The sequence below is a fragment of the Neodiprion virginianus genome, chromosome 2, assembly GCF_021901495.1.
Source record: "Neodiprion virginianus isolate iyNeoVirg1 chromosome 2, iyNeoVirg1.1, whole genome shotgun sequence".
Lineage (NCBI taxonomy): Eukaryota > Metazoa > Arthropoda > Insecta > Hymenoptera > Diprionidae > Neodiprion > Neodiprion virginianus.
The window spans coordinates 28816367-28834967 of NC_060878.1; the positions used below are offsets into that span (position 1 = coordinate 28816367).

General features: G+C 38.9%; 6 protein-coding genes across 11 annotated transcripts; 3 read left to right on the plus strand and 3 right to left on the minus strand.

Annotated features, from left to right (window-relative positions):
- The first annotated feature begins 78 nt into the window (after positions 1–78).
- On the plus strand, positions 79–1641 carry LOC124298322 (NADH dehydrogenase (ubiquinone) complex I, assembly factor 6). Its single transcript, XM_046750174.1, has 4 exons — positions 79–477; positions 554–776; positions 908–1303; positions 1389–1641. Exons 1-4 carry the CDS (start codon positions 332–334, stop codon positions 1575–1577), a joined length of 954 nt encoding a protein of 317 aa, XP_046606130.1. The 5' UTR covers positions 79–331; the 3' UTR covers positions 1578–1641.
- On the minus strand, positions 854–3037 carry LOC124298324 (transcription factor Adf-1-like). The gene is made up of 5 exons (XM_046750176.1): positions 2898–3037; positions 2562–2716; positions 2281–2428; positions 1376–2200; positions 854–1294 (listed from the first exon to the last, which is right to left on the minus strand). The coding sequence occupies exons 1-4, from the start codon at positions 2903–2905 to the stop codon at positions 1705–1707; spliced, it is 807 nt and encodes a 268-aa protein (XP_046606132.1). The 5' UTR covers positions 2906–3037; the 3' UTR covers positions 854–1294; positions 1376–1704.
- Positions 3038–4088: 1051 nt separating this feature from the next.
- LOC124298317 (zinc finger and SCAN domain-containing protein 2-like) lies at positions 4089–9877 on the plus strand. 3 transcript variants are annotated; one of them, XM_046750163.1, is made up of 15 exons: positions 4089–4223; positions 4618–4888; positions 5077–5198; positions 5337–5458; positions 5756–5901; positions 6460–6628; positions 6859–7024; positions 7089–7349; positions 7420–7757; positions 7848–8194; positions 8298–8371; positions 8436–8667; positions 8756–8934; positions 9022–9300; positions 9385–9877. In XM_046750163.1, the coding sequence occupies exons 1-15, from the start codon at positions 4089–4091 to the stop codon at positions 9571–9573; spliced, it is 3030 nt and encodes a 1009-aa protein (XP_046606119.1). In that variant the 3' UTR covers positions 9574–9877. The 3 variants fall into 3 exon arrangements, with proteins under 3 accessions (XP_046606119.1, XP_046606120.1, XP_046606121.1); XM_046750164.1 differs by lacking the exon at positions 4089–4223 and adding an exon at positions 4325–4526; XM_046750165.1 differs by lacking the exon at positions 4089–4223 and adding an exon at positions 4325–4522.
- A 125-nt stretch (positions 9878–10002) lies between these two features.
- Positions 10003–13952, minus strand: LOC124298323 (ubiquitin-like-conjugating enzyme ATG3). Its single transcript, XM_046750175.1, has 6 exons — positions 13650–13952; positions 13373–13561; positions 13044–13292; positions 12740–12889; positions 10871–10998; positions 10003–10788 (listed from the first exon to the last, which is right to left on the minus strand). Exons 1-6 carry the CDS (start codon positions 13719–13721, stop codon positions 10626–10628), a joined length of 951 nt encoding a protein of 316 aa, XP_046606131.1. The 5' UTR covers positions 13722–13952; the 3' UTR covers positions 10003–10625.
- Positions 13953–14081: 129 nt separating this feature from the next.
- Positions 14082–15699, plus strand: LOC124298326 (programmed cell death protein 10). Of its 4 annotated transcripts, none has more exons than XM_046750177.1 (5): positions 14082–14453; positions 14635–14812; positions 14901–15033; positions 15110–15274; positions 15341–15699. In XM_046750177.1, the coding sequence occupies exons 1-5, from the start codon at positions 14382–14384 to the stop codon at positions 15432–15434; spliced, it is 642 nt and encodes a 213-aa protein (XP_046606133.1). In that variant the 5' UTR covers positions 14082–14381; the 3' UTR covers positions 15435–15699. The 4 variants fall into 4 exon arrangements, with proteins under 4 accessions (XP_046606133.1, XP_046606134.1, XP_046606135.1 ...); XM_046750178.1 differs by having other exon boundaries at positions 14087–14453; positions 14904–15033; XM_046750179.1 differs by having other exon boundaries at positions 14092–14453; positions 15360–15699.
- Positions 15700–15720: 21 nt separating this feature from the next.
- Positions 15721–16610, minus strand: LOC124298329 (actin-related protein 2/3 complex subunit 5). Its single transcript, XM_046750184.1, has 3 exons — positions 16250–16610; positions 16093–16165; positions 15721–16025 (listed from the first exon to the last, which is right to left on the minus strand). The coding sequence occupies exons 1-3, from the start codon at positions 16384–16386 to the stop codon at positions 15786–15788; spliced, it is 450 nt and encodes a 149-aa protein (XP_046606140.1). The 5' UTR covers positions 16387–16610; the 3' UTR covers positions 15721–15785.
- Between the last annotated feature and the right edge of the window lie 1991 nt (positions 16611–18601).

Genomic DNA, 18601 nt, shown 5'->3' on the forward strand with positions numbered 1-18601 from the left:
ATTCTTGCCAGAACCAAAGAGTATAGCAAACGGAAAGATTAGGCAGTCATCCTGAGATGCCTTGCACGATGCAAAATTGGACAAAATGATTGATGTCTATTCTCAATGCACTGGTCACACAGCTACTATCGTTAATACTCCGCGGCTTACAGCAGCCTACAAACTCTTACAACATAACCTAAAAATCATTTGAAACCTCGAGTACACTGTGCAGGTCTACGAATTTATATCAGATAATGTTATGACAGTACTATTAGATATGATTGCCAGGTTGTCGCGGGATGAAACGAACATTCTTGAAATTCCCTGAATTTTAGTCCGTAAAAGTATTATGGCATCGATCTTAGTAAATAGCCGGTCGGCGACAATTAACAAGTGCTCCTTGCTTATCGAACATTTCTGCACTCCACTACTTACGCGCTTTAAGTCTACATCAGCAAAGCAAACGCCGGCAGAGTACTGCTTGGATTTGGTTAGGTACCTATCGATGCTGTGCAATCCGAAAACTCAACTCACATCACGATTTGTTAGTCCTGGAGCTTTCATTTTTTAGGAAATATGACTACGAGAATTACCTCTGTGCTTTACTTCTTCCAAACACAGTGCGGTCCGCAGCACTTGCTATCAGAGCTTTCAACATCGAAGTAGCAAGAGTGGAGGAACAAGCAAGTGACACCACCATTGGAAAGATGAGATTGAAATTTTGGGAGGATACAGTGGATAAAATCTACAATGACACTCCACCTAGAAATCCAGTTGCCTTGGAGCTACATCGGGTAGAACTATTACGTATCAGGCTATCGCATCAAGATCTATCAAGTGCTTATACTAAAGGCTAAATAACAAAGCTATCTGATATTAGGCTCATAGTATTTGAAGCATTTAACACAAGTTGATATTTTTACAGATTGTTAGAAAGCATAAGCTTTCGAAACACTATTTGAAACGCCTTATAGTTGCCCGTTCAGAAAAACTAACTCTCTCCGTGTTCCCGAGCCTTGAATCTCTGGAAGCATATGCCGAAAATACAGCTTCACCAGTTTATTACTTGCTACTGGAAGCAAGCGACATAAAACATGTCCGTGTCGATCATGCGGCCAGTCACTTAGGCAAAGCACACGGAATTACAAATCTAATTCGTTCGATTCTCTACAATGCTCAGAGACGGTCTATCGTTATTCCCCAGGACATAATGATGAAGCATAACCTTTCTACAGAAGAGGTACTTCGAGGAAAGTCACGAAAAGAGATTGGTGATGCTGTTTTCGATGTTTCCTCAAGAGCTAAGCTACACCTGGAAAAGGTAAATGTGTTTATAAAGTACATGCCGAGATACAAAATATGTCGGACCTTTCCGTCTTAAGATATTTTATACTTTGTTTATTTAGGCTCGTTCACTGCGCAATGACGTGCCAAAGAAAGCAAGTGCAATTTTCCTCCCAGCTATCACAATTGACTTCTATCTAGAACGGCTCAGGCGAGTGGACTTTGATATCTATCATCCAAGCCTCCAACACAGGAGTGCCCTATTACCGATAATACTGTTCTGGAAAAAGCTACGTTCTCTTCCATATTAATAACGTTAGTTGTTGTATATATATTTAAATAGAAATAAATACACGTTGACAAATGTAACACTAATTGTTTCCAAATTTAGAGGAGTGAAACCATACTTTGGAATTTAGATACCAGAATTGTACCTATTCAATTCGATTCATTGTTTTTATATCCGTGCGTGCATAGGTAAGACATTATATGGATTTTTGCTCTATTCTTATCATCACTATTCAATTCTCCAACCATCACACCAACCATCTTTCCAAACAGTTTATCTGCGTTTTCTGCATCTGACACTGCTGACGCTATCTGCTTGGTAGCATTCCCTATATCACGAAGACTATCTAGAAGCCCTTCTTCTAGTTTCAACTTGTCTCTCTTTATAGAGATTGGGGAAGTACTGGGAGATATGCTTCTGTATCTCTTGCTCGGCGGAACGGTCGTTACAGCATCAGGTGTGACAACTTGATCTGTTCCAGGGTTTTCAACGTAACCAATTTCTACTGGTAAAGAATTATCGATCCCCCCATCCCACGGAGAGTCGCCCAACACACCAGAATCAAAAGATTCAAGTTTGACATTAGTCGTCTCTTTTATAAGCTCAGTGTCCCTCAGTGAGCCATATATATGAGGAAGGATTCTTCTATAAATAAAAGAAGATACGAATGAAGATTGAACCGGCTTCAGCATTCAATATGAGCTTAGTTTTATTCTCTGTTTCACCTTCGCTCTATGATATGTTTTTCCAAGAACCTCATAGATTCGTAAAAAGGCCAGCCTGACTGCGCAAGGCCAGGATTTTTTTTGAGTTTCCGATGTTCCGCTGTGTAACGATCACGCAAACTTATCCATTTCTTATAAATTTCCTGTGCTGATATACAAGTGATTACATATTTGCCACACTATATGTTAAAATTAATCCGTAAAGTTTTTTGTTGTTCAACTTGATTCACCCTGTAACTTTGGAATTGCTAATGTGAGTGATATAAAAGTAGCATATTTACATGTGCATCCCATTAGATCTCCAATTTCCTGCCACATGAATTGTTTATACGCAGGATCTTTGAAGTCTGTTCTTGATCTATCATAGAGTGCTGGTCTTTCACGAACCAATCGGACAAGCAATTCAGTTTCCTTAAGATAATTAGTCACATCTCCACTGTAATGAAAAATAAAAAGCTCAATTACGTTACGTTACACATTACATACATTACAACTAAGTTTTTCTAGATTTTGGTATACTATTCACAATTTATATACAATTTGTTTCTGAAATTTTATAAATCAACCTTGTGATTAAACATCAAAACAAAAAGATGAATATATAAACAAACACTTACCTTGCCATTGTAAGAATTCTGGCAGATACGTATCAGTTTCATTTCAATCAGCGCTTTGGAACCACTAGTATATTATTTCTATTAACAGCATGGAGCGATAACATTTTCAAAAAGCCTGACTTTGTAGCATTTGGAGCAACCTACGATTGAATGAATACATGAAGCTAGAACTAGGACCTCAATTTAGTTTTAAGAAGGTTGTAGTATTGTACACAATTGAATAGAAATGGAATTGTTTGAAATTAAACACATTTTTGCCACAATAAAAATTAACAATACACTTGCTACGATTAGCATCTTTTATTCACATAGATTGTTCTTATTTTTTATTTGCTCTTTTGGACGTATCCCTTCGCGGTAAGTACCAAGTACTCTATTAACATGGATTGCTGCAAGTACGTCCATGACGTTCATATACGTACGATTTCGCAGATGCCGCACACGTCACGGTCTAATCAAGGTTATGCCCGCCAGGTTATACCAAGTTATGCTTGTACATATTCGATAATATTGGTTCCGTTCGCAGTCTAGTTAAAACCAACAAATAAAAGAATCCCGTAAGATAAAGAAAGCTGTGGGGACCCGCTAATTAACAAAACGAAATTGATACGACCATCGCAACTTTTGACGTTGATCACAGTGAAACAAAACAACCTCAATTTACGTAGTAAACAGCATTCCTGTCAGTACGCTTTTAGATCTATTTGAAAATAGTATTTATAAAAAAGAGTATACACGGCCACAGATAAAAAACGATTTGACAAATAAATCATCGGTTTCTGGCTTACTTCAGATTCCAAGGAATTAAGACGAAATATATAACGTGAAATTTCTGTTTTTGGAGGTTAACCCAAAATGTCGTAGCACCTGACTCTTCCTTTTCCACTATCGCGGCGTTGCAAACTGGAGCTCATACAGGGTGTTGTAAATAATTTCTTATGATCTACGAATGTATGTCTTAACGCGAAGCAACGTAGTCCCGACATTTTTAAATTACTGAGTGCAGCTTTGGAAAATTTTTTGTCGAGAACGCTGGATAGAAGTTCGATCAACGGATGAAAATATTCTCTTGCGGTGAAACGAGAGTGGATGACCGGACTAACAAGCTACAGGAACGAGTTAGTTACCGGTCACCCGTTGTACTGCGGGCAGGGGCCGTAAGCAGGGCCTCTAATAATATTTGCCGCCATTATGGAGGTCCCGCTTTATGATTCAGCGGTTTGTCGATTATGTGCCGAAGACAATGGCAACGGAGAATTCTTGTACGCAGCCGACGGCGAAGAGTCGGATTTAAGCTCCATGGTGAACCGCTACTTGCCACTGAAGGTATGAGAATTTGCAAGCTATCCTCTGATATCAGACAGCAACTTGACTTCCTATTACCCCAATATGGAGGCTCCACTGATTTTCGTTGCACAACCTCAAATTCACCTACTACACGAATCAAGATATTATTTTCTACTTCTACTTCAACATCTCTGACACCGCCAAACCCGAGGGCACTGATTATTTCACAAGCAAAAAAATTACTCACGATTATATCAACCATCGTCAAACAATTAAAAACATATGATCGAGTACAATAATCGTTAAATCCTGCTAGAGCTAAAAGCTGGCTGATAGGTGCAAGTAATGATAATAGAATATTTTCTGTAGACACTCACTTTTTTTTTTTTTATCAAGATTTGTTTCTGAAAATCCAATTTCTCACTCCCCATAGATACGAGATGACGGTAAACTACCTCGCACTATCTGCCCAGGATGCAACATCCAGCTGGAGGCAACTGTACAATTCTTCGAATTACTCGTCGAAGGGCAAAAGAAAATTCGTGAGATGTGGAAATCACAAGTCGAGCAACATCGCAAGGCTGAGAGGGAGCGCCTTCGTGCTGAAAGGGAACACACTGAGTTGGAAATTGTCACTCCTGAGCTTGATCATTTTGGATTACAAGCTGAGGGCGATCACATTGAACGGCAAATTGTTATTAAAAGTAAGCCGATAAATGGGGCGACCCTGGCATCTCTTCTCTTGATCACAAAAGTTTTGAAAGTCTAGTAAATTTTTCATAATTGTATTCGCAAGCAAACAGGGGTTCTGATTCATTACCTTATTTAATACTCATTGCAATTGAACCCCCAACCTCGTTATGAAGGAATTGAAATATTATACATCTTTCAGTCATGCCAGATGGAACTCTGTATACGGCGGAACATGAGATGAGTTTACAAATGGAAGGGTTGGATAAGCCTAGAAGAAAACGAGGCCGACCCCCGAAGGCCCATACTGAGGCTGAGACTAAGGTAATGTGCTGGCGATTTATATAATTTTTTCTATTTCCAATCAGGTTACATTTCTTTGTGAAACGCAAACATCACAATCTCAAAAGATGCATTGTCTACTGTGAACGTGCATAATTTTAGTCAATTGAATTCATGCAGGAGAATGTAAAGGAATTGAAACAAGAAGTCGGCAGTCAAGGGGAAGAAGATAAGCAAGAGGAGGAACTTGAGGAAGTAGATGGTGATGGTAGACGTCGCCGAAAACGAAAAGTGCCCAAAAGGTAATTAACTAGGTGATCTAGCATTGCAGTAAGGATGATATACATAACAGAATTATGTTCTTCTTAATTTTTTTATGCATTATTAATTTATTACTGAGACTGTATGATGCTGAAACTAGCCACTGAATTTCAACAATGTATAACTAAAAGCAAGAGTGGTCGCAAAGGCATTGTGATCACAAAATTTGCTGGATGATTTCCAGATGTGTTTTCAGTTATTCGGCTGTTGGTATTCAGCGACTTGTTTTAGCGTAATTTAAATTGCTACTCTACTGCAACCTACACATTCCTCTATAGATTCATGGAAGCTGTGCAGGGAAAGGAACTAGAGAGGATATTTAAAGAAGAAGGAGTAATCGATGAAGAAGATGATGATGAGCCTGGAGATGACTTTGATGATCCGGAAGAACGACTGAATTTGCCAACAACGGACGGTCATGAAGGTTTGTAGTTTGTACTGTCTTGTTGTCAGCAAGTTTGAAAGTATCGCTAATGTTGCATGCTCAGTCTTTCTTTACACTGAAGACTCATTTTCCGTCTCTCCTATCTAATGGACTCTCCATTTCATCTGACTATTGCCCTCTATTCCCAGAACGCTGATCCTGCACTCTGCTTTCTACACTCGCCAACTTTATTCCGCTTGTCCCAAGACACTATTCATCTACCCTCTGAACTGCACATTTCGTTTCTACTATTCCGTTAACTTACAATAAACATATAATTGATATTCTAAACATACCTAAAGTTATTCAACCACCATCCTAACCTCCGGTTGTCATAGAACGTAACAGCGAAGCCAAACCAGTCTATTCCTTACCCCTCAGGAGTAAACAACCTATAGGTCATTAGACTAAGATTAATTTTAATATTTTGTCCCCCATTAAAATATTTATTACTTTAATATTTCGTACCAATGAGGTAGCAGGAATAATCGAAGGTCTTATTGGATTTTTGGAACAAGAATGAATTATTAATTTTACTTGATGTACTTCAAATAATAGAAATTATCGGGCATCTGGAGACTCAAGAGGGGAAAGACCTTGGTGAACTAGTGATAGTAAATCGTGGAAGAGGCAGAGGCAGGCCACGGCTTCGGCGACGTAAGACCAAATTCACATGTAATTTGTGTGGACGAGGATTTCTGCAGCGTAGCAGATATATTATGCACAAGTAAGTTGACAGTTATAACATACGTTATCATATTTTCAGTGGCACGGCACGTTTCAGTGCGGCGGTTTTGATAGGAGTAATTTCGGTATAGCCATTGTGACCAGGCACATAAAATAAAAATATTTGCTGTGATGTTTTTTTCCGAAACATCCCGCACTAGTATGGTCGTGTAGAAATGTTTGGCCCACTATTTTCACTGTTATGGAATCTATTTGACATTTTTATATTAGGAGCTTTCACAAAGGCGTCAAGTACGAATGCCTCGAGTGTAAGAAGCAGTTTACGAATAGAGACAATTTTGGTCTTCATCAGAAAACTACAGGACACACTGGCGAAGGAATAATAGAAAATCCAGAGGAAAACGAGGTTCGCAATCAAGAGCCTCCAACAACTGAGGTATACTCAATCATTTCTTATAGGCTAGTATTATTTGCAACATTTCACCAGTTTTTTTATCCAGGGAACGGAAAATGCAGCAGCTGCGTCACCCAAAGAGACGCAAGATGTACCTGGAGAAGCTTCTGTGGCAGAAGAAAAACCGCGTGAAGTTGGTGGAAAAATGATAGAGTGTGAACTCTGCCAAAAACAATTCCAGTCAAAGCAGAGCTATGAAGTTCATGCAAAGGTTGTTCACCAAGGGGAAAAACCTTATACGTGCAACATATGTAACAAGACCTTTGCCTATCACACAAGCCTAAAAGGGCACATGCTTGCACATGAGGTGAGGATTTCAATGTTCTGGAAAATGAGCTATTGAACTACTTACTTACCTTAGAAGACATTTTTTCCAGGCTAATAAATCTGACAAGGGATTTCCTTGTGACATATGTGGAAAGGTTCTAAATCATCCTAGCTCAGTTGTGTACCACAAGGAGGCTGAGCACAATAATGGCCGTCGTTTCGTATGCAATAAGTGTGGAAAAAGCTTCAAGCACAAACAGCTGTTGCAGCGTCACCAGCTGGTACACTCGGATGATCGCCCATATGTTTGCAAGTCTTGTGGTGCTACTTTCAAGACTAAAGCCAATCTGATAAATCACCAATCCATCCACACTGGAGAGAAAAAGTATTTCTGCGAATTATGTGGACAGCAATTTGCACACAAGACCAGTCTCACCCTGCATTATAGGTACTGGTTCATATTTTCTAAGATAGCTGAGGAAAAAATTTTATATACGATTACTTATGATTATTAAAGATTTCCTGTTCCTATTTGCAGATGGCATACAGGTCACAAACCTTACACATGTGAAGTGTGTAGTAAAAGTTTTTCACAGAACGGCAATCTGCAAGAACATATGAGAATTCACACAGGAGAAAAGCCTTACTGTTGTGATTACTGCGGTCGAAAGTTTACCACCTCCTCGCAGTTCAAACTTCACGTCAAACGACATACGGGCGAGCGTCCCTGGAAATGTGAATTTTGCGCAAAATGCTTCCTGCACAAGGATACGTGGAAGTGTCACGTCAGACGGCATAAGGGTGAACGACCCTTCCAATGTGCCCACTGCAATCGGGGGTTTACTGAGCAGTGGGCTCTCAAAAAACATCTACGATTACACACAGGTATTCACATTATTGAAGAGCCATTTTGGTGTAGAAGGGTTGTCGAAGGTCACAAGAATCTTCAATATATAAATAATCCGATTTTTGCCTTTATGTTGTTTAGGGGAAAAGCCATACTCATGTAATATCTGTGGTAAAGCTTTCGCTGATTGCTCGAACCTCACTAAACACAAAAAGGTACTGTGTACAATGACCATTATTAAAAATGAAAGAACGGAATTGAACATTTATTTTTCGGCAGGTGCACAGAGAAAATAAAGTGGTTGATGTCGGGGAGCTTGCAGAAAATTCTCCCATCGGCGAGGTATGGCAGATATTACCTGGTGCACAACAGGGCGACGAGAATTCACTTGGAGATCAAGTGACTCAAGTTATTGGAACTGATGAGGCATCGGGTGATGGCATACAGCAAATTATATATGTGTCGTATCAAGATCCAGACGATCCGAATCAGTCGAGAACATTACACTTTGGTAGGCAAATTCATAATGAAAGAGCATTTATACAATGTTTTATTTACACCAGGAAAAAAATAATATATTCTGACATCTTGCCATGCAGTTGATGCTGGAATGATGGAGAATAAGGAGGTAGCTGCAGTAGCAGGGAGCCAATCATTGCCGTCTTTGGACGTCGAAGATGAAGATGAGACAACCCAACAGCCTGTACAAGATGAAGAGAATCTCGAGCCAGATGAGAGAATTAACATGGAATTAGCCGAGTCTGACTTACAGCTGCAGGTGTGAAATGATTAAAATTATGTTCAATATGCATGATGCGGCGTGTATGCGTGATTTTACCCCCCTTACAAATCTTTCATGTCTCAGATTACCGATGAGGAAGGAAATCCTATTCCACTTTCAATACAAGATGCACGACAATTACTGTCAGAAGGTCAGTTTGTCAGTCAATTGGGTGACTGTCAGACAATTAGAGTTCACTCAGGAGTCTTAACTCAAGAATTGGCGCAACAACTAGAAGTTGAAGATCAAGGTTCCATGCCGATCGAGGATCCAAACGAAACCGTAACAGAGGATCCAAGTAGCACCGTAGCCTTGACTTCGACAACTCACACTGACGCTGAAGACATTGTCAAGGCGTTGGAGGTATACTTTCAGTATTGTCTTCCAGTTGTGCCTAATTGAAAAATTGATTTGATTATTTTTGTTAACAATTAATTTTTATACCAGGATGAGGATACTGATGCGACAGCTGTTGCTGCCGTTAATCAGATGGAAACCGAGGAACAGACTGAAGACATAATGGATGGTGAGCAAACGATAGAATTCACAACTCAAGATGGTCAGAAAGTGCGACTTGTAACGTCCTACCACGTCGACCCAATGCAACTTGCCTCCGAATACTTGACTATTGTGTAGATGACAAAGTTCAAATTTAAGGTGCCGAAAAAAATACATTCGCATGCTGCAATATTAACACATTACAATGAACCTGTAAAATTGCGAGCGGTACCTTTCTACTTTATAATTATAGTGACTTGCAGAAATTATGAAAATCGAATCACAAGCTGATGTGTTTGGCAAGCACATTACCTCGAGTATCTAATTACAGTTTATAAGTATCCAATTGTCTATGTATAGAGTGGAAATAATGTATCAATTCTTTACCAGTGTAAGATGATAGTAAATAAATAACGACACGCTGACAGAAAAGTTCCATGTACTTCACAGTGTTTTATGTGACCGACAATTCCTTATTTCAAGTTGAGAAATCTGATTAGGATCGGGGATGAATTATGCGTTACATGATAATTCGAAGTGCACATGAAACATCCATTTTTGGGTCAGTATTTTTAAATCAGTTTATTTGCAGATGCAAAAGATTGATTAATATTATTTTGTGTTGTTTTCTGCACATTTAATTAAACCTGAAGATAAATCTAGTACTGAAATCCGACATATTCGTTAGTGCGCGTGTAGTTTTCGTTAGACTACAAAACATCGATTTTGAACAGAACTTTACCACCTGCGAAGACAAACCGGAGTATTCATAACAATCATCCGGTAATAATCAGTAGTATCGATGATGTTCTTAAAAATTGGCATCATCTTTATAATAACAGGCAATATAAGTAATTAGCTATGCTTGGAAAAATCAGTTTGATAAAAGAATCTGTCCTTTTTTAATCTAAAAATGGCAAGAAGTAACTCATTGCAGTAGGCAATATATCAGAAGCTAATTACTTAGGCGTCGCATTACCGTTGTGAGTATTAATTAATTAGATTTATATAGCTGATTATGGTTCCAGGATTGTAATTGTAAACTTATCATGGTACGCTTGTTGACTTGGTTTCCATTTTCATGGCAGCACGCTATTTGTTTCCTAGCGTTTTCTGGATGGTGCACGCCATTAAAAATGAAATTGCTAAATTATTAAGTAGCATTACTTTCACCTGACTATTGCATCCACCTAGCCAGAAGTGGTAAGCATAAAATTCTGTGTATAATCGTACTCAATTGTGGGAATGACAGACTGAACAAACTTGAGAAATATAATTAGGTACATGTGAACGCCCAGCTCTCTCCCACCCTCCATTACTGTCTCTATGATCTTCTTCATCACCTCAGCATGCCTAAAAAAATATTTCATCTCTCAGTACAAAAACTGTGCCTGTAAAAGTAAATACATATAGGGTGCCAGCCCATGTCTAATACCTGCAAGGGTGCACAGATGCCATAGGTGGACCAGGAAGATGTGGATGAGTTTCCATTGTGACAGTCTTTTTTGCGTGGTCCTGGCTTACATCTTCATACATCTCCTCAACACTCAGTGGCTTGCGACTCTGAAAGTATTATATGTACAAAATGGTACTGTATATATTTGTAAGGTAGCAGCTTAAACTTGATTTCTCTAAAATTTAAGGATGGATGAGCCGTTTTATCTGAATCAAAATGCCGAAAAGAAAAATCCGCCCACAAATCGGCAGTGTTATTTGTACCAATGATGGTAAACATGAATGAAACAATGTTCCTACTATACAATAGAAATAAAATTCGAGTAGCGCAAGCTATGATGTCAACAGGGTGGCAACACTTTTATTGAAATAAGATTCCCTGACATTCCCATAGGTACACATAACGTGAAATTTCAAAATTGTTGCACCCCACACAACTTTTAATGATCTCCAACTCGCCCCAAAAAGATACATAACAAACTTAAACCCCCTCTCTCCCCCCATTTTACCTAACAAAAAAAAGTTCCAATCAAAACAACTGATGGGAATGAATAAATTTGAAAATCGTTTACATACATTCCTGCCTCCATTAAAGGCAACGTAACAATTTTTAAGGTATCTCCTTTTCCCCAAGCATAACATACTATTTGAATAGCTCCTGACTTTTCCTGGCAGAAATTTCAGTATTCCCTCATCTTTTGCCACCAAATTAGCAAAATGTTGAATGGCTTTTACAATGAATGGTACGCTACATTATATATGAGATGGGCAAAGAGAAATGAAGATCGAATAATCCTATTTTCCTAACTGAGTGTGCAGAATTCAATTTTTCAAACTCAAATGGGTACACGAGATAATACATTCCCGCACTAGTGTGGGAAGACAATCGGAATGTCCCTTTCTTGTAGTGCAACTAGTGATGTAAAACGACCGGTCATAAATGATTCGGTCATGTCACGAGCATTTGTGGCTTACCCCTTCGACCTGCCTCATACATTATACAATTAATACAGTTGTAAAAGGACCGAGTATTTTTTAAGTGAAATTTCCTTAACAAGGCTAACGACAGAATGTTATGAATCACAAACTATAATATTATTAATATATTAATATTACGTACGAGTTATTAATGCTGTCAAATTGTGCACATCTCGTTAGGAAAAATAGTATATGCAAATATTTGCACACAAGTTGCATAATGTACTATTTCAAAAGTAAATTTGGCTGAGTATACGAAGCACAGTTGGGGTCTTCAAATAATGTTTAGAAAAAATGAGGAAATGATACATTTTTTCCCGTAAAACAACGTAATTTCCTGATCAATCCCGGCCTAAAATCTGGTGTTTTCAATCCGAATCTAATATCTGTGATCATATTTTGCTCAGTGCCCTGTTTCACAAATTGGTTAAAAAACATTCAAGAAATCTTCATTGCACTATAGTCATAACGTGCAATAATGATTGTTGACAATCATCCATCTTACTGTACTTGCACAAATCTATTTTTATCCAATCTGGAGATAATTATGTGTAAAATTTTTTCAGACTATCTCTAAAAATCTCAATGATAAACAAGATAAGCTCAAACGAATGCCCATTGAGTCACAAACGCCAGAGATCATTTGTTTTAAACATTCTTATTTATAGAACTTTTTTTTCAATTATTGATATGCTAACTTTAGATACTCTAATTTGTTTGGAATCATTTATATTATATACATAGCAAGGACGTTGCTGTATTCGAGTTCACTATCATTGGCGCAAATAATATTGCTAGACTTTTTAAACAGTTTTTCTTCTTTTCCCAACTTTTAATTTAGACAGCAGCCCATTATCCTCAAGCTACATACCTCATCATACCCAAAGAGCCAGAGCCGAGGGGTTTGGTAATATTTGTCATAGGTGATATGAAGATCATATGTGCGTGTGTGTATAATTTCTCCATCGGTACAAGAATCGCGTTCTTCATTAACAGGTTTTCGCGTCGATTCCGAAGTATACTAAAGAGAAATAGATCAAACAAACAAACTTGTTGTTAAATAATGACTTACATTTCCAAGATCCACAACATCACTTATATTACAAGGTCAAGATCATTAAAAAAAAAAAAAAACAGATTGTGCATCATTGTGCAACCAAGATTTTCATCTGTACCTTGTCATCTTCATCCAAAAGACCGCTGACCTCGAAAGCTTCCATATCTGCTGGCTCCTCATCATCCTCATCATCATCATCTGTATCTGCAGCTCCCGTAGCACCCTTGGGCTGTCCCTCCTCCAATGTCATTTCTGTAACTTTCTCATCTATTCCTCCAATGCTCGAGTCATAATGATGGGTATCGACCCATCCACCTTCAGGATCATCAACCTCGATAACACGTTCCTGATCTTCACAGTACTCTATCTAGAAATATCAAATGTAAAATGTTTACCGAGAATTTGACGGTTCAACTCATATCAGAGCATAGCCCAAGTTTTACTAACTTGTTTACATCTCCGTGAACATGGCACGTTACGAGTCAATAAAAACTGTTTGTTCTTTGGTAGGTATGATTTGACCCTGTCTTGGTCTCCAGTAGCCCATTGCCACGTAGGGCAATGATGAACAAGGTGATCACCGGCAGCGACAAACTCTTCAGGAGTCAAAACTCCGGTTTCTCGGAACTTGCTCTCCTGCGAATTGCATACGGTGAATTAGTAAGGACAGAGGTATAACAGAGCAGGTGGAAATAAAGGGGACATTGTAGTACGACAATTGTACCTTTAGAACCGGGGTCAGATACTCGGCAACCCCGAGCGCTGTTCCTTTGACAGAATTGATAACGCTCTGCATTGTAACGATGGACACAGGAGTCGCGATTTTATCAAGTTATCTACAGGTCTGTCTGGTATTTTTATGCGTACTCGCGACCAGGCTGGACTAATGCCGGATGAATTTATTCATGCCGACGTCGATGGGTGAACGACTCATCTGTGTTTTGACGACGATCGATCGATTTTCGTCACAAAACACAAGCTCACCTGGCCCAGTAGAAGGCATGTGACGAGTAAAATAAATGCTCCCGCATAAACATGGATGATAACCTATTGAGATACGAAACTCACTGAGACCATTGATATAAGTATATAACCATTAGTGAGACTTCGTATTCTTTCAGTTTGTCGGCCGCAGCACTTGGACAAAACCCACGAGCCTGCTGTATACCGTTTTATTCATAGAAGGTAACTCTCTCCGTGTCATGTCCGTTTTCATTGCCACAAATCCGACAAGTCTTCCCTGGACTCGTTAACCTTGTTTTATTTAACGTAGAGTTTGTTGACAGCTGTCGGAATAAGTCGGGGCGCAATTATTGCACGATGAGAATTTGAAAACTTTATCTAATCTCTGTCTTGCTGTTGATGTATATCTCTCCTGGGTGCAATCGGGTAGAGGACTAAGTAGTGCGCGTAGCCTTTCTTCCGTATATCCTTGAGAACCTCAAATTTGTGAAGGATGACAATGGGCGATGAGACCCCAGTTACATCACTCGTCCTTCCCGTAATATTACGTCCGATATTATCGAAGGTATTTACTGTGACCTTTTTATTTTTGCCTTCCAAGGGTCAACCTGTTAACCTCTAAATCGTATAATAACACGTTAATCGTTCTCGCCACAATTGCGTCTGGATATACCTGCAAAGACTATCTATTTTGCAATTTCTAATCAAGGGATTCCAAAGTGATCGCATTACTTTTTTACGTACAGCTGGAACGGCAAAATGTAAGCGCTGCACAGACTTTACGTGCGGCTCTCTCAAAGGCAGAGAGTTCACACCCTGGAATTACGCATGATCTCGTCTTGGGGATTGTGCGCCGAGCTGATCTCAACCTCAATATGAATGAAAGCATTCTACGACTACAAGGGGTTGCTTCTGACATTGATGGTGTGTGAATAAACACAGTAAATTTATAACTTCGCCATGACACATCCATATATTCTTAATTATACACAATATTATAAATTGTTTTCAGTAGTTGAGTATCGCTTAGCTCGGTCAGAGGATGCCTTCCAAGAATTAAACCGGAAGTCTGCTTCGCTGAAGAAAATTTTGAGTAGGATCCCTGATGAAATAACTGATCGGAAAACATTTCTCGAAACGATTAAGTGAGTGATCTCCAGGTACATTAACTGGAAATTATTCAAGAAATATGTGCTTAGTTGCTCAATCGTTTCTGTGCAGAGAGATTGCTAGCGCAATCAAGAAGCTCCTGGATGCTGTAAATGAGGTTGCTGGGTTCATACCAGGATCAGCAGGAAAGCAGGCTTTGGAACAGCGCAAACGAGAGTTTGTAAAGTACAGTAAAAGATTCAGCAACACATTAAAAGAATATTTCAAGGAAGGGCAGTAAGTGTTTTTTTTTGTTACTAATCAAGTCGTGGAATGAGCAATATTTACCATCTTTACCTGCAGTTTTCGACATTCTTTTCAGAGCAAACGCAGTCTTTGTGAGTGCGCTCTACTTGATTCATCAGACGAATATGATAATGGTTACAGTCAAGAATAAGTGCGAATGAATTAGTGCAAAGAAGAATGGCAGATTTTCTTGGGAAAAATGTTATTGATTAATGTAATACTGAGATAAGCAGAAAATCGATGGGGCAAAGCAGTTTCTTGCAAATTCGTGACTAATGTTACGTAGTGCCCAACTGCACCGTGTTGTTGACTAATCAAATATTGTATACACCCACCTATGTTACCTGTCTGAATTACTGTCCCATTCCCCTTTATCATAGATTTAAATAAAAATAAACTAGTTTAACAGGGTGAAATTGTCTATTTGCTTGGCCACATTTACCAAGTTTAAAACAGTTTATTGATAACACATTTCTTGCAATTCATTTCCATCTTGTTCCATTTACGCTTGTTTGCTATCCGATAAAACTCTGACAATACTTCCAACACCTCCAACGTTGTAAACTTTTTCATGCCAGAGCAACAAATGTCCGCTGCTCCCTTCAGAGGGAATTTCGAAACCTCTATATATGTACTTCATCAATACATCAACCAGATCTCTGTCCAATTTTGCTACGGCGTCTTCAATTTGATTTGATTTTATGCTCAATAGAACCTTAAGTGTAAGGTTCAAAGCATTGTCCTATAAAAATCGTTGTTGATCAGAATCAATAGGTTGGTCAAAAACGTAGCAACCCTTTGCAATTTACCTTTACTTGTTGATTCTTGCATCCGAGAGGTGCAGACTTGAGTACGGATATCAGAGCTTCCACGTTTTTCCCCTTGAGTCTTTGATAAGGAAAATATTTATTTTTGAACTGAAAGATTGCAAATTTAAGCACAGATTAAAGCGGATGTAAAGGATATTGTCCAAGAAGTGTAATGATTTCATTCTCATCAGGGCCAGCAGTTCCGCCGTCACCCTCTTCCTCTTTGAAATTATCTTCATTGTACTGGTCGACATCAATTTTTCGAAAAGCTGAGCTCGAAGTGTTTTTTGACATTGTAACTGTCACTCGTACACGATTAGTCACGACCGTCACGACGTTAACGTTCGCGGTCAGTTTAGGTTAGGGTTCCTCAGACACGCCTTGACAGCTGCGGGCACCATTCTTCCAGATTGGTCACGGCCACGGTCTTACATACAGGTCTTGCAAAGACGGTGGTGCGGGTAGATCCGCTTAGTGTCTAAAACTCGTAGTATCGATTTACGCCGCAAGATGTGCTCATGGTGTCGAGGGAATGTCGGGGCTTCATATACGACTGGACAGAAGTAGCTTCCATATATGTTTCTCCCACTTCTCTCTGGAATGGGCAGGGGGAAGCAGACCCGGTACCCCCGGTACCCCCGGTACCGATGCAGATAGCGGCGTGTAAAGCCCGCTGCACACGGGGCTTGTTTTGCTGATAGATCGCATGCGGGGTACTAGGATGGCTGCTCTGCTGGGAGCGCTGCTAGAAAGTGGCGCCTCTGATGGCTCTGAAGCGTGGTCGCGTGCTGGATTTCGGTGATAGAACGTGTGCTATTTTTCGTGATGGTTTTCTTGCGCGTAGCAAAATACTATTTTTAAAAACCTGATAAAAAAACGACGAACGAGAAATTTTTATTTTCCACGTGTTCCTTTTCAAAATTCAAAAGTCGAAAAAAACACCCTATCGTGCCTTTATCTCCGTAGAAAAGCAAAAAAAACTTTTAAGCAGCCTGAAGGGAATGATAAATGAGAAATTTCCATTTTTCATGTGTTCCTTAAATTTTCAATTTTCAAAAATCGACAAACAAACCATAAAAAAATGATGAACGAAGGAAATTTTTGTTTTCCACGTTTTCCTTAAATTTTTAAAATTCAAAAATCGAAAAAAAACAATCATGACAATTTCTTCGATGTAAAATCTTGTTCGATCGAGGGGGAATAAATTCTGGTTAGAAAGTGACAGAAAAAGAGTACACCAACCTGTTTTGACATCACCGACAACCAAAAAATCTTGATTTTCATTTTCTTTTATAAAAATTCCATTCCATAAGTCTCCTGTTTGTTTTTTTATTTCGTTATTTATGTTTAATATTTCACGTCATTCTTTGTGTATAATTGTAAGCATTAAAAATTACTCCAATTGCTAAAATTAAGGTCAATGCGAAGCGGCAAGATCGATGAAGGAACAAAAATTAACTACAGTTCGCAGTTCTCAGGAACTATGGATTTTTCTCGGTCGAACTTTTCTCTCTGACACCAGCTTCGATAATCGTTGAGAAAAAGTCGTAAAAAAATATAATCGTTCCCTTCGTCGCTTGCACTTCGAACGACACTCTGGCCATTCACACTCTCCGGAATTTCTCGAAATTTCCCAGAAGTCCTCGGCGAATATCCAAAAACTCGAGAATCTGTGTAATTTTGGAGGGATTCTTTTTTCAATTGTCGATGCTGCTTAGTCAAAGAGATATTTTCAAAAGTCTTTCGTACACAAACAAAATTCGAATAATATAAAACCAGTAATGGCATTTATTTATTTCTGTATAAACATTGTACAAATACTGTCAAATACAAATACAAGCCGCGGCCGCAGTGCTAGTAAATAAATTAATAAATGAATAAATACTATGAACTTGCTCGTAGAGCAACGACTAATAGTTACCTCGTTCAATAGCGGTATATTGAAATGGCACTATGCCTGTAGTATTAAAGTATTCACAAAATTTATCTCGTATCTCTAGAACTTCGTTACTGCTTCGGTTATTTCTCAGATATAGGGAGGCATTCTGCCCTTCGGATAATTGTACTGCATTACAATTACTATCAACGCGGGTTGAGATTCTGTAATTATGCGGTACGTACCATTGACTGGAATCATTGTTAGATTTATTGATTAAATAATTATGTAAAAGCACACACGCGTAAGTTATTCTCTCTACTTTTTGAACGGAGAGAGATATCGTAGAAAGTAAAACGCGCCATCTGTTTGCCAGTATGCCAAAAGCGTTTTCAACAGTTCTGCGAGCACGGCTCAATCTGTAGTTGAATATTCTTTTGTCAAGCGTCAAGTTTCTATCCGGATACGGCTTTAACAAATTAGGTTTCAAGGCAAATGCGTCGTTACCGACAATCACGTACGGTAATTTGTAACAAAAGCCTGGAATTTCACATGGAGCAGGTAAGTTCAACGTTCCATCGTTGATCTTAGTCCATAATGGGCTCTCACGCAAAACAGCAGAATCGTGCATAC